The 21,289-nt window shown below is 32.2% G+C and overlaps 1 protein-coding gene across 1 annotated transcript in view; it reads right to left on the bottom strand.

Moving 5' to 3' along the window:
* Positions 1–1,690: 1,690 nt before the first annotated feature.
* LOC128551050 (uncharacterized) overlaps positions 1,691–21,289 on the bottom strand; it is a 33,798-nt gene continuing 14,199 nt past the window's right edge. Inside the window, exons 12-28 of the mRNA XM_053531341.1 lie at positions 20,771–20,938; positions 20,198–20,365; positions 19,519–19,692; positions 18,776–18,943; positions 18,154–18,321; positions 17,771–17,950; positions 17,017–17,193; positions 15,673–15,795; positions 15,076–15,200; positions 14,635–14,964; positions 13,994–14,225; positions 13,392–13,657; positions 12,971–13,181; positions 12,099–12,341; positions 10,969–11,127; positions 9,965–10,159; positions 1,691–1,773 (exon numbers count right to left, since the gene is read on the bottom strand). Coding sequence (XP_053387316.1) covers positions 1,691–1,773; positions 9,965–10,159; positions 10,969–11,127; positions 12,099–12,341; positions 12,971–13,181; positions 13,392–13,657; positions 13,994–14,225; positions 14,635–14,964; positions 15,076–15,200; positions 15,673–15,795; positions 17,017–17,193; positions 17,771–17,950; positions 18,154–18,321; positions 18,776–18,943; positions 19,519–19,692; positions 20,198–20,365; positions 20,771–20,938 — 3,170 coding nt within the window. The remainder of the gene's footprint in view (positions 1,774–9,964; positions 10,160–10,968; positions 11,128–12,098; positions 12,342–12,970; positions 13,182–13,391; positions 13,658–13,993; positions 14,226–14,634; positions 14,965–15,075; positions 15,201–15,672; positions 15,796–17,016; positions 17,194–17,770; positions 17,951–18,153; positions 18,322–18,775; positions 18,944–19,518; positions 19,693–20,197; positions 20,366–20,770; positions 20,939–21,289) is intronic.

Here is a 21,289-nt window from a genome sequence, read left to right as displayed (position 1 = left end):
TTTGTAAGAGAAAGTGTAGGTTTTTTTGAAATTAAAAGAAAAGGATTTTCCAAATATTCAAAATTTTTTTGGGTCAATTAACTTTAAAAATAAGGAAGATTCTTTGTAAACCCCAGAACATTTTTCCGTCATTCTCAAGGTTTCCCCAACAGGACATCGCATAAAAAGAACCAGCCGATTAATCTTTGGCTAAATGTTCCCTTTGTTTCCGACACTGTTTTTTGCATCTTTTATCGAAATGAAATTAACCGTTTTATTTTTTTCTGGGGTACGTTCCATGCATTTTGAAAACTGAAAACTTGGGAATTAACAATTGAATAATCATTTTTTTTTAATTTCGAAAGGGAAATTGAAAAATAAGATGTTTCCCAGTTTTAAACACATTTGTAGAGAAAATTTTGTATTAACATTTACATTAGTATTTCCTGACCAAAGGCAAAAAATAAAATATGAGAGTTATTATTGAATTATATTTATATCCTTTCCATTACTTTGAACAAAAAAATTAACTAAAAATAATACAAGGAAGGAAAATACATATTGACTCCACAGTGCGTAATAGCATTTTGACGTCAAACAAATGCCCCCAAAAACCCTTTTATGAATATATATTAATTGCATTTTTTCCGTTCTGAAGTTCATAAAGAACTTGTTCCCCTTGAGGTCGCAAACAAGATCATTTATAAAACTTAAAAAGGTAAAAGAAAAAAATATTTTACGGCCGCTTTTTTTTTTGTTTGTTTTGGGTTTAACTCTGTTTTTCAACAGTTTATTTCAGTATGTAACGCAGGACTAATGATTTCAGCACAAGTCGTTTATCAATAGTCACGGAAAAACAAAAACCCGCCCGAGGATCGAACCACGATGGATGGTCCATCTTCATTTAGGCAGAAACACTTTATTAAAAGGTTTTTTTAAAGTTTTAAATACCGCACACGTCCGTTATCGAGCCCAAAAGTATAACCTTTCTGACAACCACACACGCTTTCTCCTCCGACAAACACAAAGTCGAACATTTTAAAATTATTGAGTGAAAGGCAGGGGTCGCACTGCAAAAAAAATCAGAATAAAGAAAATTTAAAAAAGATAATAAAGTTTTAATTCTCAATTAACTTACCCCAAACGAACAATTATTTTTTTTTTATTCCTTGATTAATTACGGGGAACTTTCAGTAGACTCAATAAAAACAAAACCCGCTATTATTTTTTTTGGTTGCTTTCTTTGCTTCAAAATTTTTTTTTTAAAATTTTAACAAAAATTTTTAAAAATTTTTCCCAATAAGTCTCGACAAAAAACAACAAAATTTTTTTTTCTCCCATAAAAAAAAAACCCCAAAAAATCCGGGGGGGAAAACTACAACATTCTTTTATTACAAAAATCATTTATACATTTTGAGGTTTTTCGGGGACCTTATTCTAATTTGTGAAAAATATACTTTCCAACAGCAATTTTTGCCGTAGGTAGCTGTAAAATACATCCACTATTTACATCAGTTTTGTTATATTTATTTGGGTCATTATTATTTTAGGTGATTTATAAACTTTCATTTACGAATGTTAAATGGTAAGGGGTTTTTGCATTTTATTTTCTTTCCTAAAAAAAAACTCAAAGGATTTTTAATTTTTTTCTTTAAAATCACATTTCCTAATACTTACATTTCACAAATTGTCGATCATCATTGAGGTTAACCTAGGCAGGGACAAAGGGACAGCCTATATTATTAGTACACCGTTGCTCACACTTATCAGTTCCAAATGCACACTCGTCAAAATCTGGAAACAAAATCAAACAATTAATAAAAATGTTTCTCTTTTTTTTATATTGGTTCTTTTTTGTTTATTTTCGTTACTCCAAAAAAAATTAAATTTTTTTATATTGTTTTTTTCACGTTTTAAAATTTATTTTAAAATATTGCTGAAATGTTAACCTCAGTTTTATTTAAAAACCGTTAAACAATACAATATACTGAGCAAGATGTTTTATTGTTTTTTTGTAATCCGTCTCTGAGCTGCATGAATGCTTCCAAGTAAGTGATTCTTGCATACATTTATTCAGTTGTATTCAGAGCTTCATCTAGTCTATTTAAAATTTAAAAAAAGCGTGGTAGAATTTTAATAAATTTAATCAAAAAAATAAATATTTCATTTTATAAAAAATCAGAATATAACTGAATTGATTTATTTTGCACTTTATGTTTTTGAAAAATTATTTACTTTAGTTTTCATAAAAAACCATACACCAATTGTTTAAATTTAATGTACGTGGGAACACGCTTTGGAAAAAAAAGCAGATACACTTTTGGTCGTATGATTTTTAACGAAATAAACCTTTAAAAAATTGTTTTAAAAAATCTACCCTTACAGTCCCCCCTTTTTCAGTTAGTTATCCACTCTACAAACACAACTGTACGGGCCCAAATATTGACACATTTTTCCGTGGATCGTCACACATTTTAACGGATGCCTACATTCGTTTTTGTGGGTCGCAAGACACACCTTGCCAACCAGCTTTACTATCACCCTTTACTGGGTCGCACCATCCCCGCCGCGGCCAGTACAAAAAGCACGTTTGTTCGCAATTTTTTCCCCAGTAAGGCACTTCACATGCTTTAACAAAATTTTGTCTGTTAATCTAAGCAAAAAGAAACGGCCTGGTCAAGGACTTATGATGTATTTTTGCTTTAATTGAATCTTTGGTTAGACGCATTTGTAAAGAATCCCTTAAGCCTTTCCCAAAACTTTTCCCTAAGTAGCCTTTCGCATGAAAAATTCTATACCTTTTTTAATAATGTTTTAAACCAGACCCAAGGGGGTAATTCAAACAAAGGGTTTAACCTAAAAAAAAATTCTCAAAGATAGCTTAAAATAAAATTTTTTCCCCCATAATGACGTCTGTTTCGCTCTTTAATAGAAGGATTTTGTAAATGGTACGCTTACTTTAAATAATAGTGCCCGAAATCGTCTAGAAAAAAATACAAGTTTTGATATTACCGTCTTTCATTTAGAGATTTTCTCTGAAAAAAATCAACTTCAGTAAATCCTGGACTTGCCCTAAAAATCAAAAAATTTTTATTACCGTGGGGAAAATTTCTAAATACCCTTTCAAACCGCTGTTCCCGGGGCGAAAACCCTAAAACATTCACACTGAAAACTTCCATTGTGTTTACCAATCTTTGGCATACCCCGGGCATTCATCTATATCAAACAAATTAACCATATTTCAAAAACACATTTTTTGACACACAAAATTTTTTTTAACGGAAAAGTTAAAGATATACTTCTTGAAAAGTCCATGCAATTTCCCCTATAAATTTGTGGTTAAATTGAATACCGAAAATGAAATTATTGTTATTTTTTGTTTCAAACCCTATTTGTTTTAGTTTTTTTAGTTTTTAAAATTTCCCTGCACGAGTAATTCAAAGGTTAATTTGAACGAATGTTTTTAAATTAAACGGGTAAATATTTGCAACAGAGTGAAAGATATACGAAATGCCCCCAATTTCCTCAATAAGCGGTTACCAAAAAGCGGACAATCTATAATACATTTTGCCAATTATTGATACTTTCTCAGTCCTTTTTAAAACCAAATACATTTTCCAGGGAATCGCAAATATCAATTCTTATTAAAAAAATTTATCAAAAAGAAAAAAAATGACTTTCGGAAAAAGGTACATTGTTTGATGTATTTTGCATTTTTTTTTTTCTCATTAAAGTTTTTACGTTTTCAACAGTATTTGTTATGTAACGGGGGGCAGGTACATAATCATGTTCTGGATTCTGTCCAGTAAAAACCTATTTTTCGCAAGTAACTGCCAACTCACCCCATTAATCAGCGGGGAAGGCAAATATTTTAGACACAATGCCTTTTATCAATCGTAGAGAAAATATTGCCGCCTTGGGATCGAACTCGCTACCCAGCGTCCGCGATCTGCGCTCGTTAATGAGCAAAAGGGGGGGTTTTGCAAAAGAAAATTTTTATCAAAAAAGGGTTTTTTAACTAAAGGGTGCATTTGTAAAAAATTTTTGTTAAATGATTGATGAAAACATTAAAATATATTTATATCAACGGTCATTTGTTGGAAAAAGCATGTGTATATCATGGGGGGTATTTCATTTGGACAAGTATCCTGCTGAGTGCAATATAAAAGGATAAATATTTCAGGTAAAGAAAAAGATAAATTGCTTCAAAGGGATAAATATACTCTACATATATTCACCAACTTTAACTAAAAGGTTTTAGTGACGAAAATCTTTTTGTTTTGTCTTTAAAAAGTGTTAAGATAAAGAATTAAATCTACCTTTACAAAATTTTTTTGACTCGTCAAGTCTACCCATCATTTCAAAAAATTTTGGCTTCCCCTCACTACTTGCTCCACTGGGTTTTTTAACGGATTCCTCTCAATGCATTGCAACCCCGTCTTTTGTGTAAAAAATGAAATTCTAAATAAATTTTTTTATAAAGACCGCCAAAAAATTTCCCATAAAGAAATATATTGAAAACAATAACTGACCAAATTGTCTATTTCCTAATTAAAAATAATAAAAACAGAGGCGATCCTGAAACTTCAGTACAAGACCATGTTGCTGGTCGAATTTGAACCGGTAGCAGGCAAACGAATCCCCCTTGGTATTTTTTGCATATTTTTGTACAATTATGTAAGGGGCCCGGTCAATTCTTTATATCTGAAAATCAGTCCGTTTTTAAGATTTGTTAGATAGAAAGTGTTTACAGCCCCATCTTTTCAAATAAGCAGTAAGAATAAACATTAAAACCCTTTTGACATAGATAAAGAATTTTACAACTTTTAATGTATAAATGATTATAAGTTCAGCTGGTTGGGTTTTTTGTTCGGTATAAATTTTTAATAAGTTTTTTTTTCTTTCAGTCCATTTGGCTCTGACAGTTTTTCCTCGTGTAGCAAAACGTTTTTTTAAAGAATTTTTATACAACCCAAATTTTCCCTTATTAAAAAAAATGTAATTTTTTTTCCAAAACAATGAAATGACCTTTTTATTGAAACTAACAAATTTTCCTTTAACTTGTGAAAGTTTTCGGCGATTTTTTAACACTTCTTGTCTTTCTATACTGATTATTCTAAGTACTTGGTTTAAAAAAATTTTTGTAGTTAAAAAATGCTTAAACATGCAAATATATTTGTGATAATTTGTCAAAGCAATGACAAAAAAGACATCTTCCTTTACATTTTTTATTTCTACTGTCAACCCAAATCCATTGTTACAAGAACAAACATGCTACCCCCGTTAGTAAAACTATGTTTACAAGTGGATGCCTTCATACTTCGCCACATCTATAAAAATTAGAAAAAACGTAGCTGTCTGTCAAACTAATTTTTGGGTTTGTATGTATTTGAGACAGAACATTTTCGTTTCGTGTGTTCCCTTTTATCAATTTTTTTTTCAATTACACCTTTTTAAAACAGAAGTTTTGGTAATGGCTTTTTTTAAACAACTCATGAGTTTTTTTGTATTTCTTTTTGAAGCAACAAATGTTTAAATTTAAAAACCTTTGCTTTGTTTAAAGTTAGAGAACAAAATTATGGTTTACAAAATAACAACAAATTCAAAAAACCAAGCCTCATCCTCATGTTAAAGGTAAACCCCCAGGGCAGGGACCCATATATATGACTATTTTTGCGCCTTTGTTCTTTTAGCTGAAGGAAGTGCAATTCTCTGCAGAGAGATGGTTGGGTAAACATCCTTGAAGTCTTCCCGCAAATTTTTACCATGAAAATGAAATAAAAGCGGGGTTCATTTATTCGCATCGTTTAAATTTTTATATAAAAAAAATTTACAATAACAGAAAACATTTTGTTTATTTGCACTAAAAACAACCAATATACATTGTCTTTTTATATTTTGTTGTTTTGGGTAATTTTGACACTTTTTTTTTATACAAAATTGTCCACTTTTTAAAATTAAGGTCAAGAAAAAAACCAAGGGAACACTATGTATTTTCAGACAAGGCCACCCACTGACCCCTTTTTATTCTACATGGAAAACAAATTTCGCCAACACAGGGTTAGAAGCAAAAAGTTTAAAGCCTATGGTTTCATCAGACTAGCAAAAATTGCCACAGGGATGAAAAACTTGACATTTTATTAATGAAATGCCACACCGCTTTTCATTAAATAACAGCATTACTTATTTTTTACAACAAGGGCCTTCACTTTTTCAAACGAATTTTAAAAAGATAATACAGTTATTTCCTGAACACAGCAAAAGGCACATCAACACGCAAGTAACTAACTCGGGCCTTACAAAAAGGGAATGGGTTTTAGTTTTTTTGCAACCAAATTTTTTAAAAACGGGGGTTATAAAAAAGGGATTTGGGGAACCTTTTTAATTTTGGTTTTTATTTAAAGGTCATTTTACAACCCTCTAATGTAGATAAAATAATAGCCTACTGAAAAAAACCTAACATTGTGACAAAAAAGGACTTTGAAAATAAAACCTTTTAAACAAAAAAAAAAATGTTGTTTACCCCAAAAGGTTTATGTTATGCAAAAAAAAAAAACAAAAAAATTTTTTCAAGGAATGTTAAAAACCAAAAAGATACTGTGGTTCACATACCACTGAGCATATTTTAAAAGGTCACTTCAAGGCTGTCTACCCCCCGTTTGGTTTGTGCAGTTCCATGACCGCTACAATGTGTCAAAGAACGATATTCAAACAAACCGGTGAATAACGACCGTTCATTTTTTGAAAAAACTCTAGGATGTAAAGGAAAAATCAATAAAAAAATTTAAAAATTTTTTTATTGAGCAATTGTTTAAGGTTTTCTAAACTTTCATTTTTTAAATAAAAATTCTTTTTTTTTTGTTTTTATTTTTTTTAAATTTTTGATTACAGAATTGTTTTAATAAAAATCAAACATAGTGTTTTTAAAAAAATAAAAATTTTTGATGTCTACATGTTTCTAAAAAATGCATTTTTCTTTTTCGCAAAAAACAAAAAATCACATTTTCACTCAAAGTCAAAGGTAAAACATGGCTTTCATTTTATTTCACAAAGGGGCTTCCGGGGGAGTGAGAGGGTTCACCTTTCATTACCTTAGTACTGACTCAACAGGGGAGAAAAAAGGAAAACCCCCCAACCGGTCCCGCTATAATTTTTTGGGTTTCCCTTTTTTGCTTTCAAAAAACGTTTTAAGATTTTTTGCAAATTTTAACGAAAATGTACAAAAGATAGACAATTACACTGGCAGCTAAAAAACAAAAAAGAATATCAAGTGTTATGTATCAAAAAAGCTTAATTTTAATCAGAAATACGTTTCCCGGGTCCCTTTTCGACAAAATGCGTTCCAAATCGCACAGAAAAAATTTTTTTTGGGAAAAAAGTATAAATTGCAACGACAAAAAAAAAGATATTCCAAAAAGTAAGCAAGGGAATATTCTGATTCCATTATGCTATTTTTTTTCCCCAACATCTTTTTTCCCTTTTAACCGAGACATGTTTTCAACAAACGTTTGGCTTAAGCTTCAAAAAACCGACTGCCAAATACTTAACAGTGCTTTAAAAAAAATTTAAATTGAAATTAAAACTAGAAAAAAAATTTTTTTCCCCTTTTTTTTCCCCCTTTTCTTTTTCATTTCATTTTTTCCCCCAAAAAACAAAACGCGAGCTCGTGACATGATGTCGGAGGGAATTTCAAACACTTTATAAAAACAAAACAAAAATTAAAAAGATTTTTTTAACCTGGGTTTTAATTCAAAAGCGAAAGCAAACCCTTTTATTGGGAAAATGGATGGTTTGGTTTCTAAACCCTAACAGAAACATTTTAATCGGAGGGGGTACACATTGCATTTTATGGGGCACCCCCTTGTTATTTCCCCAACCAAAAAACAATCTGTTAGGGGAAAAATTTGTTCCATCTTTTTAATTTAAATTTAGTCTTCACTTAAATGGAAACAGATAGTTTTAAAACCCGAAAAAAGTAAATCAAAAAAGGTTTCCGAAAATAAAAAGGGTCAGGTTTCCCCGAAAATATTTATCAAATAAAATGGATCAAGTGCATTTCTTTTTCTCGAGAAAATGGATTTCATTTCCAGATTTAAAAATTAAAATTGCAAGATACATTTTGACCTTTCTCGCAAAAGGAGTACATCCCGAAGTGATGGAACTGTTTTCTTTTTGAAACAAAGATAAAATGCAAAATTTTTAGAGACAATTTTTTTTATTACTAATTTTATATTAATTTTTAAAAAATGCCATTTACTATCAACGATAAAACAGTGACTTTTTCTTCGATTATAAGTTTTTAAAAAACAGGGTTTTAAATATTTTACAATTCAAAACCCATTAAAAGAGTCCGCGGTTAAGAGTACCTATGTTGATATTCCACAAATGCAAGTACATAATACTACTTATTAAATTTTTAATTCTATAAAAATGCATATTTTTTTGTTTTAAAATTTTAATTTGGGAAAATTGCCCTCTGCTAAATTTTTTCCTTTTTGTTGAGAATTCAAAGGGAAACAAATAACGATGAATACATTACTATACCTAGTTCGATTTTGGGGGGAGACAGACTCTTCTTTAAGACGTTTGATCAGTATTTCAATCTTCCTTGAAAACGAGATCGAAAACCCCACTCGATATTTTGGGGGAACCCCTTACATGATTTTTCTGCTGCAGTCTTTTTTTCAGGGTCACTTTACAAAAAATCCGGGACGAGGCCCTTATGAAAGTCGAAGTGAGACTTTTTTTATCATATTTAAAACCGAATCGTTCGCTCTATCGACCCCAGAAATTTTAAAACAAACCGTTCAAACAAGATATTGAATGACGAATTTATGAAAACCACTGATGGCATAACTTTAAAAGTAGCCATAAAGGCGTCTTAGTTTGGGATCAGTTTCCCCAAATTCTTTTTCCATTTCTATTTACAAATTTTCTACTTAAAGTAAAGTTATTACTTTAAATAAAAAAGACTGATTGTTTTAGTTTTACGGAGACAAAACCTTAAAATATACCAAATATTTGTTTGGTATCTACTTGTGTGTATTTTTATAATTAAGTTGCAAGTGGGTGTTAAGGTTAAAAGTCAATTGCTGATTTACACATAAGGGGACACATTGTACAAAAGTTACGGGTTTTATTAACGGCCCCCGTCATTAAATTTTTACTTAATACAAAATTTTTTATTTATTTTTAACAAAAATAAATGTGTTTTAGTGGTTTTTTGGTTTCAACGCAAATGATTTTAATTTTGGCCGGGCCAAAAAACTCATAACATAATTCGCCTAACACCTCGCTTTTTAAAAATGCTCTAAAAATCCCCCAAGACCCTCATTGGCTGAAAAGTCCCGTTAAACGTTTTTTTCCCAACTGTTTGACTAAAAACTTTTTAAAAAAAGTATAAAAGGACTCACAATTTATTTAGCCAGATTCCAGTTTTTAAAGTTCGAATGCTTGTTTTTAAAACAGCATGATTACCCTTCGAGAATTGGGTTTTTTTCTATGAAAATGTTTTTTGAGTTTTATAAACATAAATTCTTATCTAGAATTGTTTTAATAAATTGCAGGTTTTCTTTTCAAAATGGCTCAAAAAATTAGGTTGTTTCACATTTTTTAAAATTTGGGGAACCTTATGATTTTATAATAGATTGTAAAATTTCTTACGAATTTACTTTGCCCTGACCGACAAAAGATCAAATTTTTAAAAGTCAAATAATTTATGAGTACACCATAAGACCCCAAATTTTTTCCTAGATTTTGAAAAAATTTTAAAAAATACCCCAAAAAATTTGACTGAAACAACGGGCAGGGGTTGTAAACACCCCCTTTTAAACCCCCCCCCCCCTCCACCCCAAACAATGAGTAGTGAAAAACATTTATTAAAAAATTTTTTAACGAAAGGGTGGGGAGGTGTTTCGGGAAACATTTAATGCCGACTTTTAAATTTTTTCCGGGCCGAAAACCTCCCGCCCCTTAACACACTTACACGTCTTGCCATATTCAAAAACTTCCCTTTCTGTAAGGTTTGCCCTCAAGACCGTTCCATTAGGCATTGTAAAATCATTGTCCGGGTTACCATCGTAGTTTCCAAGCAAACCACTGGTTAGACCTTTTAATCCTTTTGGAACTCCCGTATTTAACGACAGCATTCCAACATTTACTGATATATTTAGCGAGATGCCTAGATAGAGAGAAAATAAATCGTAATGACATTGTTTTACTTTTCGATGACAAATACAATTTTGTTCACTTGTATTACTACTTCGTGTAGTTTTTATCCTCTGTTTGGTTTACGTGAGGATAGATATACATAGATTTAATTAATAGAGTATTAATATAAAGGATTGTCATTCACAATTGCTTCATCTTTTGTGTACTTGTTGTTTCTACAGTAATACCTGCCTAAAGCAGCCAGTGTCCCATTTCCCAAAATGGTCATTCATTTAACAAATTGAAGCAGCCACCTGCTGTGAGCAGCTACTTTTTCTCACAACCTTAACTGGCTGCTTAAAGACACCTCAAAAAATAACTGTATTATTTTATATTTTTATGATTGTAATTATATATGCTTTACATAAAGAAAATAAGAAATAACGAGTATCTAGTTACAAGTTGACAGTGACATATATAAGGCCTAGACAATCTTTTAATGTCTATATATATCATTAAATTAATGTAGTAGTATGCACAGCACTAGATGTATCAAGGCGTGGGCAGACTACACATTGTTTCTACTGTGTAAGATGATTAATATTATAGTTTATAAAACATACTAAAAAGAAAATGACTGAACAACTTTGCACATGAAGTTGTTCAAACACATTGATTCAAGGAGGCCTAAATTGTCAACCTGTCATGTTGTAGAATAGCTGTATTATACCAGTATTATCAGAATGTTTTTAACGAAATTGATATGGGAGAAAAGGAATAGTTCGTTGTAGGTCTTTAAGACAGTTTTATTGACACGACATTGATTGTAAACATTCATACCACTTGTAGTGAACACGACACTGACAGTCTCGTCCCTTTTGGAAATGATATATCGCCCTTCAGTAGGATCCTCCGGAGAGTAAACAAATGGGTTTTCGGGGTCAGTACTGTTATAGAACTGTTTAGTGAGATCTACGTTGTTTCCATATAAAATCATTCCTGCAACGTAGATAGAAATGAGATTTAATCATGGATTAAAATTGAACACTGGCTCCAGTCAAGGATAACACGTTTCATTTTATACCCTACTTGCTGTTAGAAGTAAAGTCATTTAATCATGCATTTTTCACGTAAAACGTATAGCTCGGTAAAATGGCACTATGTATATGGAACACGCGGTAAGTTAAATTCTATCGTGCACCAGTTACACTGTCTTAATCATTCACATCGCAGAGACACTCCCATGTTTAATGCTTTTGTCAATGTTACAGAAAAAGCTTAATCCTGCCAAGACTACATTACCGAGAGCAAGTGTAAGAAGAAAAGTAAACAAAAAAATTACAGAATATAAGTAAGAATTTAACAGTTATACAATAACACTCGAAATGATTAATGAAAGTCATTTTATATATAGTATTGAATTTGATATGATAAAGCGATATACCTTTGTATTGCTTATTCAATTTATTATAATATATTGCATATAATCATTCTAGCGTACACTAGTAGTTGAACGACGCCTGATTTATATCCTACATAAGCCAGTCATAATAAGTTTGTTATCTAGGCCGGAGCTATAGTAAGGAAGTTCATCTAAGTTCTTTTTCTGTATCTTTTATGAAAATATAAATCACGTGGAGTGTCTCTGTGATAAGGTAATGACACTCGTACACAATAAAAGATAAATGTCTACATATTCAATATACATAAAGCCCTTTTACCGAATTGCGCGTTGTTGGTAAGAAATGCGCGACTGAAATTGGTAAGTATCTTTTTTCCATTCATGACAATGTCTTTTTAGTATACCTATTAGAGTATAACATGTATACAGGCATTTTCTTTCTAGTCTGGTACCAGTGGGTTGAACAAACGTTATCTACAGAACTCATCATCTTATTCAGGAACATTTTAGAATATATTATGAGACTGTCAATATTAATGAAAAAAAACATTTAAATCTAATATCGTACCGGTCTTTGCCTTGTTTATTTCCACATGAATAGAAGCATTTGAGGAATCTTTAACAGCAAATGCACTGAAAACCGTCGCATCGGACACGTTGCCATCTTGTTTGATGGCTCTTTCTGTTCTTGCCTGAAGGTCAAAAGTCAAGTTGTTTGTTCGAACACGTAATAGTGTATACTCTCCAAGTCCATTGAAAGTAAAATTCATTCTGTCGAGTGTTATGAAATGTGGATCACCCCAGAATGTCCCTGCAACACAATGTCACAAAATATGACAAATAATGAGAAAGTTACCTAGATGTAGTATTAATCTGTAACAAATTTAGTGCATAGTGTACAATTGTTTTCCCCAACTCAAACAATGCACCAATATGTACATGTATATGCACACATGAAACAAATCTACAATTAAACGTAATGTATTGTACTCAAAAACACGGACTGTCTGATATAATATAAAATATATATCGATCTACTCAGTACCACTCTTCTTCTGAGAATTTTGGTCTTGTTGGTTTTAACGTCTATCCTACACAATTGTACGTCATACAGCGATTTTTCAGTCTGGGACGGTCAAATCATCGCCCTTCTGTAATTCAGCTGAATGGCTTCCTCACATAAAGAATTCAACGCCTCTAGAAAGGCTCTATCCCACATCGGTGAGAGGCAAGTAATTTGAAGTCAGCTACCTTAACCACCCGACCACGGAGACTACTTTCTTGTAAAATGTCACTTCCCGTACCCGGCATTGATATAGATTTTAAATGCGACTGCTATAATATTCATTCTCAAATATTAATAGACCAACATTTCTTCGAAGGATACGGTCACTGTTAATATTGCATCAATAACTACAACTGAAAAAATGTCAGTCATACCAAAATCGTACGATGAAGATATATAACACGATCCAGTTGGTCTTAGCTCGTAGTACAAGTTGCAATAATTTGATTTAACACAACATTTTGTTTTCGGGATAACATCATTTACAATATGATCCAAGGGATAGCGTGGATGGTACAGCTGAAATCCCCCAGCTAGTGGACGTTCATACTCCCAGAGCCAAGTTCGCAAGTCATAGCAGCAAGACTGAAATGACAAAAAAAGAAAAGAAAAAATAAACAACATAATTTTGTAGAGCATTTCTTCAACAAAACTGTATAAGATGACAAAGAAAATGTATAGATTCGCTGTGGCAGTTGTTGTTATATGCATATCTACATATGACCATTTAAATATATACACGTGTCACTTGAATATTGGGTAATGCCATTCGAACTACTTATAGGTATTACAAACCTTTCCGTATTTTCCGAAGTTTCCCGCATGAAGCATATCTACACAGTAATGTGAAATATCTTTCCGCCACCTGTGTAATCCAATTTTCCAAAACCATGGATCAAATCTAGATAACCATATATCACATGGACATTCTGGGGTCAGGCTTGCAATATAATCCAGGTGTTTCTTATCTTCATAATTCTCATTATACCATCTGATACAATCAACAGCATCGTTTACAACGCTTTGTTGATGCAATGGCCGAAAAACCAGTCCAGCAACATCTGTAGACAAAGCAAGAAAATCAGAGATAGTACTTCTTTCTAATATAAGATTTGGATTTTAACTTACACCAACATTTCTTGGGATCAAATGGCAACTGTCCAGTCCTTTCGGTCATAGAGGTCACAAAATATTGAATAAAGCTATTTTAATAAAGTTTTTCAATACATGTAAGAGACATTTACGTCTGTGATAAAAATGATATACATTATATAGAAACACATATTCAAAGCAAAGACTCTGATAGAGTTTATCAGGTTTTTAATATTAACTCTCAGAGCAAAGCAAGATGCATAGCATGTTACCTGTTTTGCATTTATGTATTATTGTTATCTTACCATCTTCAGAATTAGGCACGTCTGGTTGTAGGTCCAACTGCAATACTTGTGACGTAAAAGCGTACGGGTGTGTGAAGGACGACAAAGAATCATCAGTATCTACCTGCACACCTACCCATACCGGAGTGTCGTTAGAGTCATTGTCAACCCATTGCATCAAACCATGCCCATATATGTAAAACACATAGGTTGACTTTCCGTCAGACACTAGTACTGCTTGGAACGTCGATGTCTACAATAAACATGTTGAGAAGTTTTTGTTTAAACAAGATGTGAAATATTTTAAATATGTTTGCAAAAAGTGTCGTTAACCTGCGTTACATACACTTCTCTAAGATTATAGTATGTGTTACAGAGTATAATATGTGCAGTCAAAAAGTGAACAGTTATATTTTCCATTACTTTACGACTTTAACCAAAGAAAAGCATAATTTATTTGTTCTCAGCCGATATTAAGTCATGGAGTATAGGTGGCCAAAATATGTCTCATCATACATGTCAAAATGTCGACACATTACATAATATCTTCGTACCTGGTTTAATACAGGTCAGCAAACTGTTGGATTTTTTTCAAAGACATTTTAGATGAAATAACGTCAAATAAGGAGATGGACTTAACATTGTAAAAGAAAATCACATACCTTACTAGTGTCGAAACCTATTCCTAACGCTTTTGTTTCATGCCAGGTTGCAATCAAAATGAAGCTCGCCTCGTACGAATTCTGATCTCCAAATTTTACTACAATATTTTCAACATAAGAAATCAAATCAGCGTCGTCCTTCATTCTGTTGTATGAATTCAAAATGTCATATGATCTGTAGTAAACAGGACCAGAAGTCTTTTTATCAATAGGACCGTAAAATGGGGCAATGATGGTATTCTGACCAATGGTCAGTACACTGTCCTTATTCTTTGGTGGTGTAGGATTCGTGTACTGATAGTCAAAGCTAACAAAGCCGTAAGAGCATACCTGTAATAAAAAAGAAAAATATATGTTTCAAGGAAAAAGATAATACGATTGCTTCTTGATCGCGACATTAGTACATTTACATTTGAATACAACATATCGGAAATTACTTACATATAGATTTGTGCAAATTTTTCCAGAAACTGGCATTCCAGGTGGAAAAAATATAGTTGGTCCACATACTTCTGTTTCCTGTATATAATAGTCACCTTCGCCGTATCCGTATGGTAAAAGTGGCACTGATTAAATATATGAAATATACAATGTTGCAAGTGTTTGATCTAGAGGTTAGTAGCTGTTATACCAGCTATATCAGTTTTATCACTAAATTTATTTCATGATTTAATACTTCGTTTTCATCATTTTCCCTGGGATATTCACATAACAGACGGATGGTCGTGATAAATAAATAAAGATATTCTGAAATATTATTTTCACAAAAGAATTTAAAACGATTCTTTTGTAAATTTAGCTAATCTATTTTTTGACGGATTGCTTTAACCTAGATACAGGTAAGTAGTATTCAATTGCAAACAAGTGAGGCATAACAGCCGGGGAGTCTCAGTTACTAAATATAAGATAATATCAAATATTTCTAAAAGAATTCAAAACGATTCTTTTGTAGAGTTAACTAATTTGATTTTTGACGCCTTGCTTTAATTTAGATACATGTAAGTATTCAGTTGCAAACAAGGGAGGTAAATGACTTACTTTTATCACACTTCTTTGTGCGAATGTCATATATTCCAGTCATACAAGCACAAACAGAGTCAATGCACAATGAATCCTCCATTAAACAATATTCTTGACTGATGCAAGGTCCTCCAACTTCAGCTGAAGAAAAAACATCTTTTTAGCTTGATGTGGTATTTTGACCAAAACACGCAACGCCATTCCGAAGTTATTTCAACCAAACACAATGACAAAATAACCAGGACATAACCACTTTTCAATATCTGGGACATAAAAAGAGTTCTACCCTGTGAGGTCATATGTTTGTGGTTTGAATGTTTAGGCAGCGCATTAGCATTGAATCTGACGGTCAATTTATTATGCTTTTACAGATTCGCCTACGGCAATTCGCTGAATTACATATCTGTTATGTAAGAAAATGCTAATGAGGGCTTTTGCTACGTACAGACCATGTATAAAAGTCTATAACTGTTTTGAATGATTGTTTTATATGCTAATCAAAAGATCTAATCAATGGTGAAACCAATCTCAAAAAATGTCTGTATGTGCCGTGTAGCAGCAGAGAGAGTACACAGTGCCATACTATTACAATGTCCGATCCTGGATAATAGAGTCCATTTAATACTTTTGAAAATTATTAGTTTTCCATTTACACCATTGGTAGTGTAAAGGGTGTGTGAAAATTTTGTATTTCATTACTTCTTGTAGAGACGCAATCAAACATTGTTTTCTACCCCTTACCACGTCCTCCCCCTCTATCTATATTTGGCATAAATTTTTATGCACTTTTAAGATTTTTGAAGTAACACGTCTGTAATATTTTCCAGTTACAGTTTCTATTTGTTGTGGCTTCACTTTACAAATGTGTGCTCCTGAAACTGTGTTTTAGTGCTCTGTGCTTCCCTTGCCTATTATCGTTTGCTATTACGTTGCCAGGAAGGGTTGTATGTCCTCATATATTTCATTGTAATATACATAGTGACCGTTCTCACAATGAAGCTTGATACACTTACAGATTATTAAGATTTTATGCATTTGTCATATGCATACAACTATTTTATTTTATGTTTAGGGAGATAAATCATGAACATTGTCATTTAGAAATAACCGTTTTACACTTCAAGACAAAAATTTAAATGCTGTTGTAGTTTCTGTTCTTTTTTGGAATCAATGGATCCCCTAAATATTACTGCATGAGGAATCCCCCTAAAGTTGTTACTTAGTGCCATTATAGAAGATTTAAACGTATATCTTATTACTGTGCGTGATAGTTTTAATGTACTGTTTCTCAAACCATCATAACTTCTACCAAATATTACTTAACTATTATAACACGATTTTTTTCTTCATTTTTTTACTTACATTTAGCTGCACATGTGGGAGGTTGATTATTCCATTTGCCATTATCTCCACATATAGACGTTTTATCACCAACCAAGAGGAAATCTTCATTACATGTGAAAGTTATCTTAGCACTGTATTTTGTTCCTTGTGAATCATCTATGTTACCGTTGATTGGAGCAGTAAGAACCCCACAATCTTATATAAAAATATACATTATATAAGCTTTAGATAAATCAATAGCGTTACTAATTACTAGATGAAATGATTTAAATCAATCAGTCGCCCATGAAATATCACACCATTTATGTTAACGACATACATGTATATTCATGTGTTACTTTGTGCATATCTTTATATGGAACTTCTTGAAATCGTAATTTCCTCACCTCCGTGCGGACTTTATGTCCCGAGTTTAGCATAGATACGTTAGTTACTTCGTCCTAAAGACAGTAATTCGTTCTATTTTGTCATTTTTATCATTTCTAGAATAGAATATACAATGCATAACATTTTGGATGTAGGAAAAGGAATATCCTACTCTTTGGCAACAGTTTTCGTTTGAACTCGATAGGGCTTCTTTGCTGCCTAAACAAATACCCTCGAGTCTGTTATTCACATCTTGTACTTCAGTTAGGGACAGATTCTTTAAATATGAATGATAATAATTTAAGATATTTTGTTTGCAAAACATTATAAATGCATTACTTTAAAGTTAAGATCAAATCAATCGACATTGATATTCAAACTATGTAGTATACAGTATTACAATTACCAATCAATTTACACGTTGGTCTGTTGCTCCAAACCCCGCCATTATCACATGTAATAACATTGTCTCCATCAATTTTATACCCAGTGTCACATTCTATAGATGCATAGTTGCCAAAAACGAATTCGTCTATACTATCAGTGTCGGATACATTTCCGTTCTCAGGTGTAGGATCCGGACAAACTGAAACAATACATGTGATAAATAACCGTAATTCAATAGAACAAACAACCTAATATAATTGTGTCGAAATTAAGAACTAGGCACGTCAATTAAAAGATTATGTTAACAAATTGAATACAGAACGAATAATTTGAAACTTTAAAAATATATTTTCGTGTGTAAAATTTATAAAATTGAATGCAAAACTCATTCATCTATCCTACCTTGGACTTGGCAGGTAACGGATTCATTCCATCCAGTACTTGAACATATAACTACAGAAGAACCCTGTATGTCATATCCTTCATCGCACACTACAGTAGCAGATGATCCAGTTGTTGTTCCAAGAGATGTGTTAACTTCCCCATTGGCTACAGAAAACTGCCCGCAATCTAAAAATAATATACAAATTGAATGTGATCATTATTGTCTCGCATTCCACGCATTTCGGCATTGTTTTTAAGGTACAGACCCGTTCTGGAAAATATCAGGTTTTAATATGATACAAAGTGTGTTGTCAACAGAAATAGATAAAGGATTTCTATTTGGTTTGTCTTTCAAAAATGGTTAAAGAACTAATTTGAAACATTTATCCCTCACCATTATAGGTACAAAACCTCACTTTGGGTCAATAACTCATACATTTGAAGATATTAAGTCATCAAGTCGTTTAGAAAACTTCACTGGTACCTGCTTGTGCGTGAAAGAAGGGTCAGAGTGAAAACAGAAGCATTTCTTGTGAAGGAAAAGGTGATATTAGTAGTGTTTGATGTTTAAATAAACTAAGGCGGCTCGGTGACATCTTCACAAACATTGAAAATTATTAATCGATTCTGCGTGTTTTACCTGATGTATCACATCTCGGATAATCCGACCAAGTTCCATCAGCTTGACATCTTATTATGGAGTCTCCAGTTATGTTGTAGCCAACCCCACATGTTATTTCCAATATTGTATTATATGTCGTATCTGAGCTGTTCGCAGAACCCTTCTGAGGAACAGGATTATCGCAGTCTGTGGAAACAGAATATATGTTTGCTGTAATTACTATAATGATATGGCTTTCTTGAGACTTTCAGTTGGCTTGTCTAACGAAAAGTGGTTAACTGTTTAGGAAATAGATGGAAGTTGAAATTCAAATTTCGGAACCATGAATTGTTACCGTTTATACGCATGTTTCTTGAGTAGGACATTATGAACAACTAAATTTTCTATTTTACATTACATTTGCTCGAATTCACATATAGGAAAAACTAAAATGAGTGTTTAGTAATATCTATAACCTTCTGAGTCACTTATGAATTTTCAATAACAAACGAATGAAACCCATGAATCCATTTCTGTCTACCAAAGTAGTAGTAGTTGACGTAATACCCAAAAATATAAGTGAAAATAAAGCAGTATATATGAAATGTTAACTTCCGCTATTACATACATGAGTTTGAAGCATTATGTTTCTTGTGACTTGAACACAATCTATAAAATGCTCAATAGAGCGTCGTATTTTGTCATTTTGTTCAACTCGTTTGAAATCTTCAGTATGATAAGATAAGACACTCGTGTAATATCTCTATTTTAAAGATTCTTGCCTACAATTTCACAGTCAGGCCATTCTTCCCATGTTCCGTTTGCAAGACATGACACAAGTGTGTTAGTAGTTGGAGTATATCCTGTCCAACAACTAATGACAGCTGTCTCACCAAAGGTTGTTTTATTACCAAGCAAAGTTACATCAGCAAAATCTGGTTCAGGATCGCTGCAATCTACAAACAAAAGTTAGACATTTCTAACAAGCTAAGATTTTCATTCCCATACAACAGATATAAACACGAAAATGACGGATGTTATTTTGTATAAATGCAATAAAATGTAAAAGCAACGATTCATTAATTTTAACTTTACTTAATATCTTAAGTACGCATAAGTTATTGCGTTCAAGGAACGTGGCTTTCCCTTTTGAATATTCATCCTTGTTCCACTTTTTCCAAACATTCGGCACATATCTACATCTTACACCCTCCTTCTTTCTGTAGTTTCCATATAGTTAAAATGTACTCGTAGGATTTTTGAAGCAACCGTTTAAACTTTTGTTCCGTTACAGCTTCTTTTTGTCGTGGGCCTCCTTTGCGATGCAAGACTCAATGGCTATGTTTTGGGTGCTATTTGCTTCCGTGAAATCTACGTTTACCTTCCATCTTTCTCTCGCTATAATACATAAGGGGTGAATAAATTTACAGCCTTAACGAAATGAATATCTGGCTTAATTACCTATGATTTGACAGACTGGATAATTTGTCCATGTTTCATTTGACTGGCAGGTTATAACAGAGTCTCCTATCAATGTATAGCCGTCATCGCACCATACCATTGCCACTGTTGCATTAGTAGTAGATGTAGTGTTTATGTTACCATTCGATGGTCTAGGAGTGCCACAGTCTACGATTGTAAAGAAACATGAAAATGCTAGAGTAATGATTTAATTTTCATTTACCAGATTTGCATAATGTATCTGACAGCAATTATATGTAGGTTATACAGCTAGTTTGAGGTAAATAGGGTAGGCATGCAAAATAATGAGTACAGACAGTAATGGCCAAAATTACTGCAAGAAATCCTGTTTCAGTTGGCCAAACACTTTAACATTTTCTTCAACTGTTACGAAACAATGTGTTTAAAAACAGTTATGTGTCAAACAGCAATATGACGATATGATACAAACAATATTTGTAATTGATTTATTAATTATTATTTTCGAAATGTAACTTACATAACATAATTATAAAAAAAAACAAACGTTTTTTATGCTAACATGAGCTGTAAACCTTAATTACCCTTAATTACCTATAAGTTTACAGATGGGAAGATTACTCCAGGTCCCATTAAGCTGACAGATAATTTCAAAATCGCCAATCAGATTAAAATCCTTTTCACATGTCACATGAACTGCAGATCCGTAATTTGTAAATGTTGAGTTTATAAATCCATGTTCAGGCTTAGGGTCACCACAATCTATATGAATGAGATTTAAATAATAAAAGCAAGATATTCGATTTGCTCTTGTAAGTTAATATTCATTTAATTTTGTTAAATAACAAAATATATGTAGGACAATAAACAAGATTTATTGCAAACATGGCTACACATTTTACCGTACGTTAAGATGATCCGAAACCAGCTTTGAGATAATTGAGATTTAAACTGATAATATAAGTGTTTGCACAAGAATATTTAGTAAGAAGAAAAGTAAATGCATTGTTCAATATTATAAAACAATTATATCTGTTAATTACAAAAATAAAACGGTGCTTTTTCGTTGTATAAACTTATTATTTGGGCTCATTGTGAAAAATCACAGACCAA

This window comes from Mercenaria mercenaria, chromosome 19 (assembly GCF_021730395.1).
Source record: "Mercenaria mercenaria strain notata chromosome 19, MADL_Memer_1, whole genome shotgun sequence".
Classification (NCBI taxonomy): domain Eukaryota; kingdom Metazoa; phylum Mollusca; class Bivalvia; order Venerida; family Veneridae; genus Mercenaria; species Mercenaria mercenaria.
The sequence above is the reverse complement of the archived record's forward strand: the minus strand, read 5'-3'. Positions and strand labels throughout refer to the sequence as shown.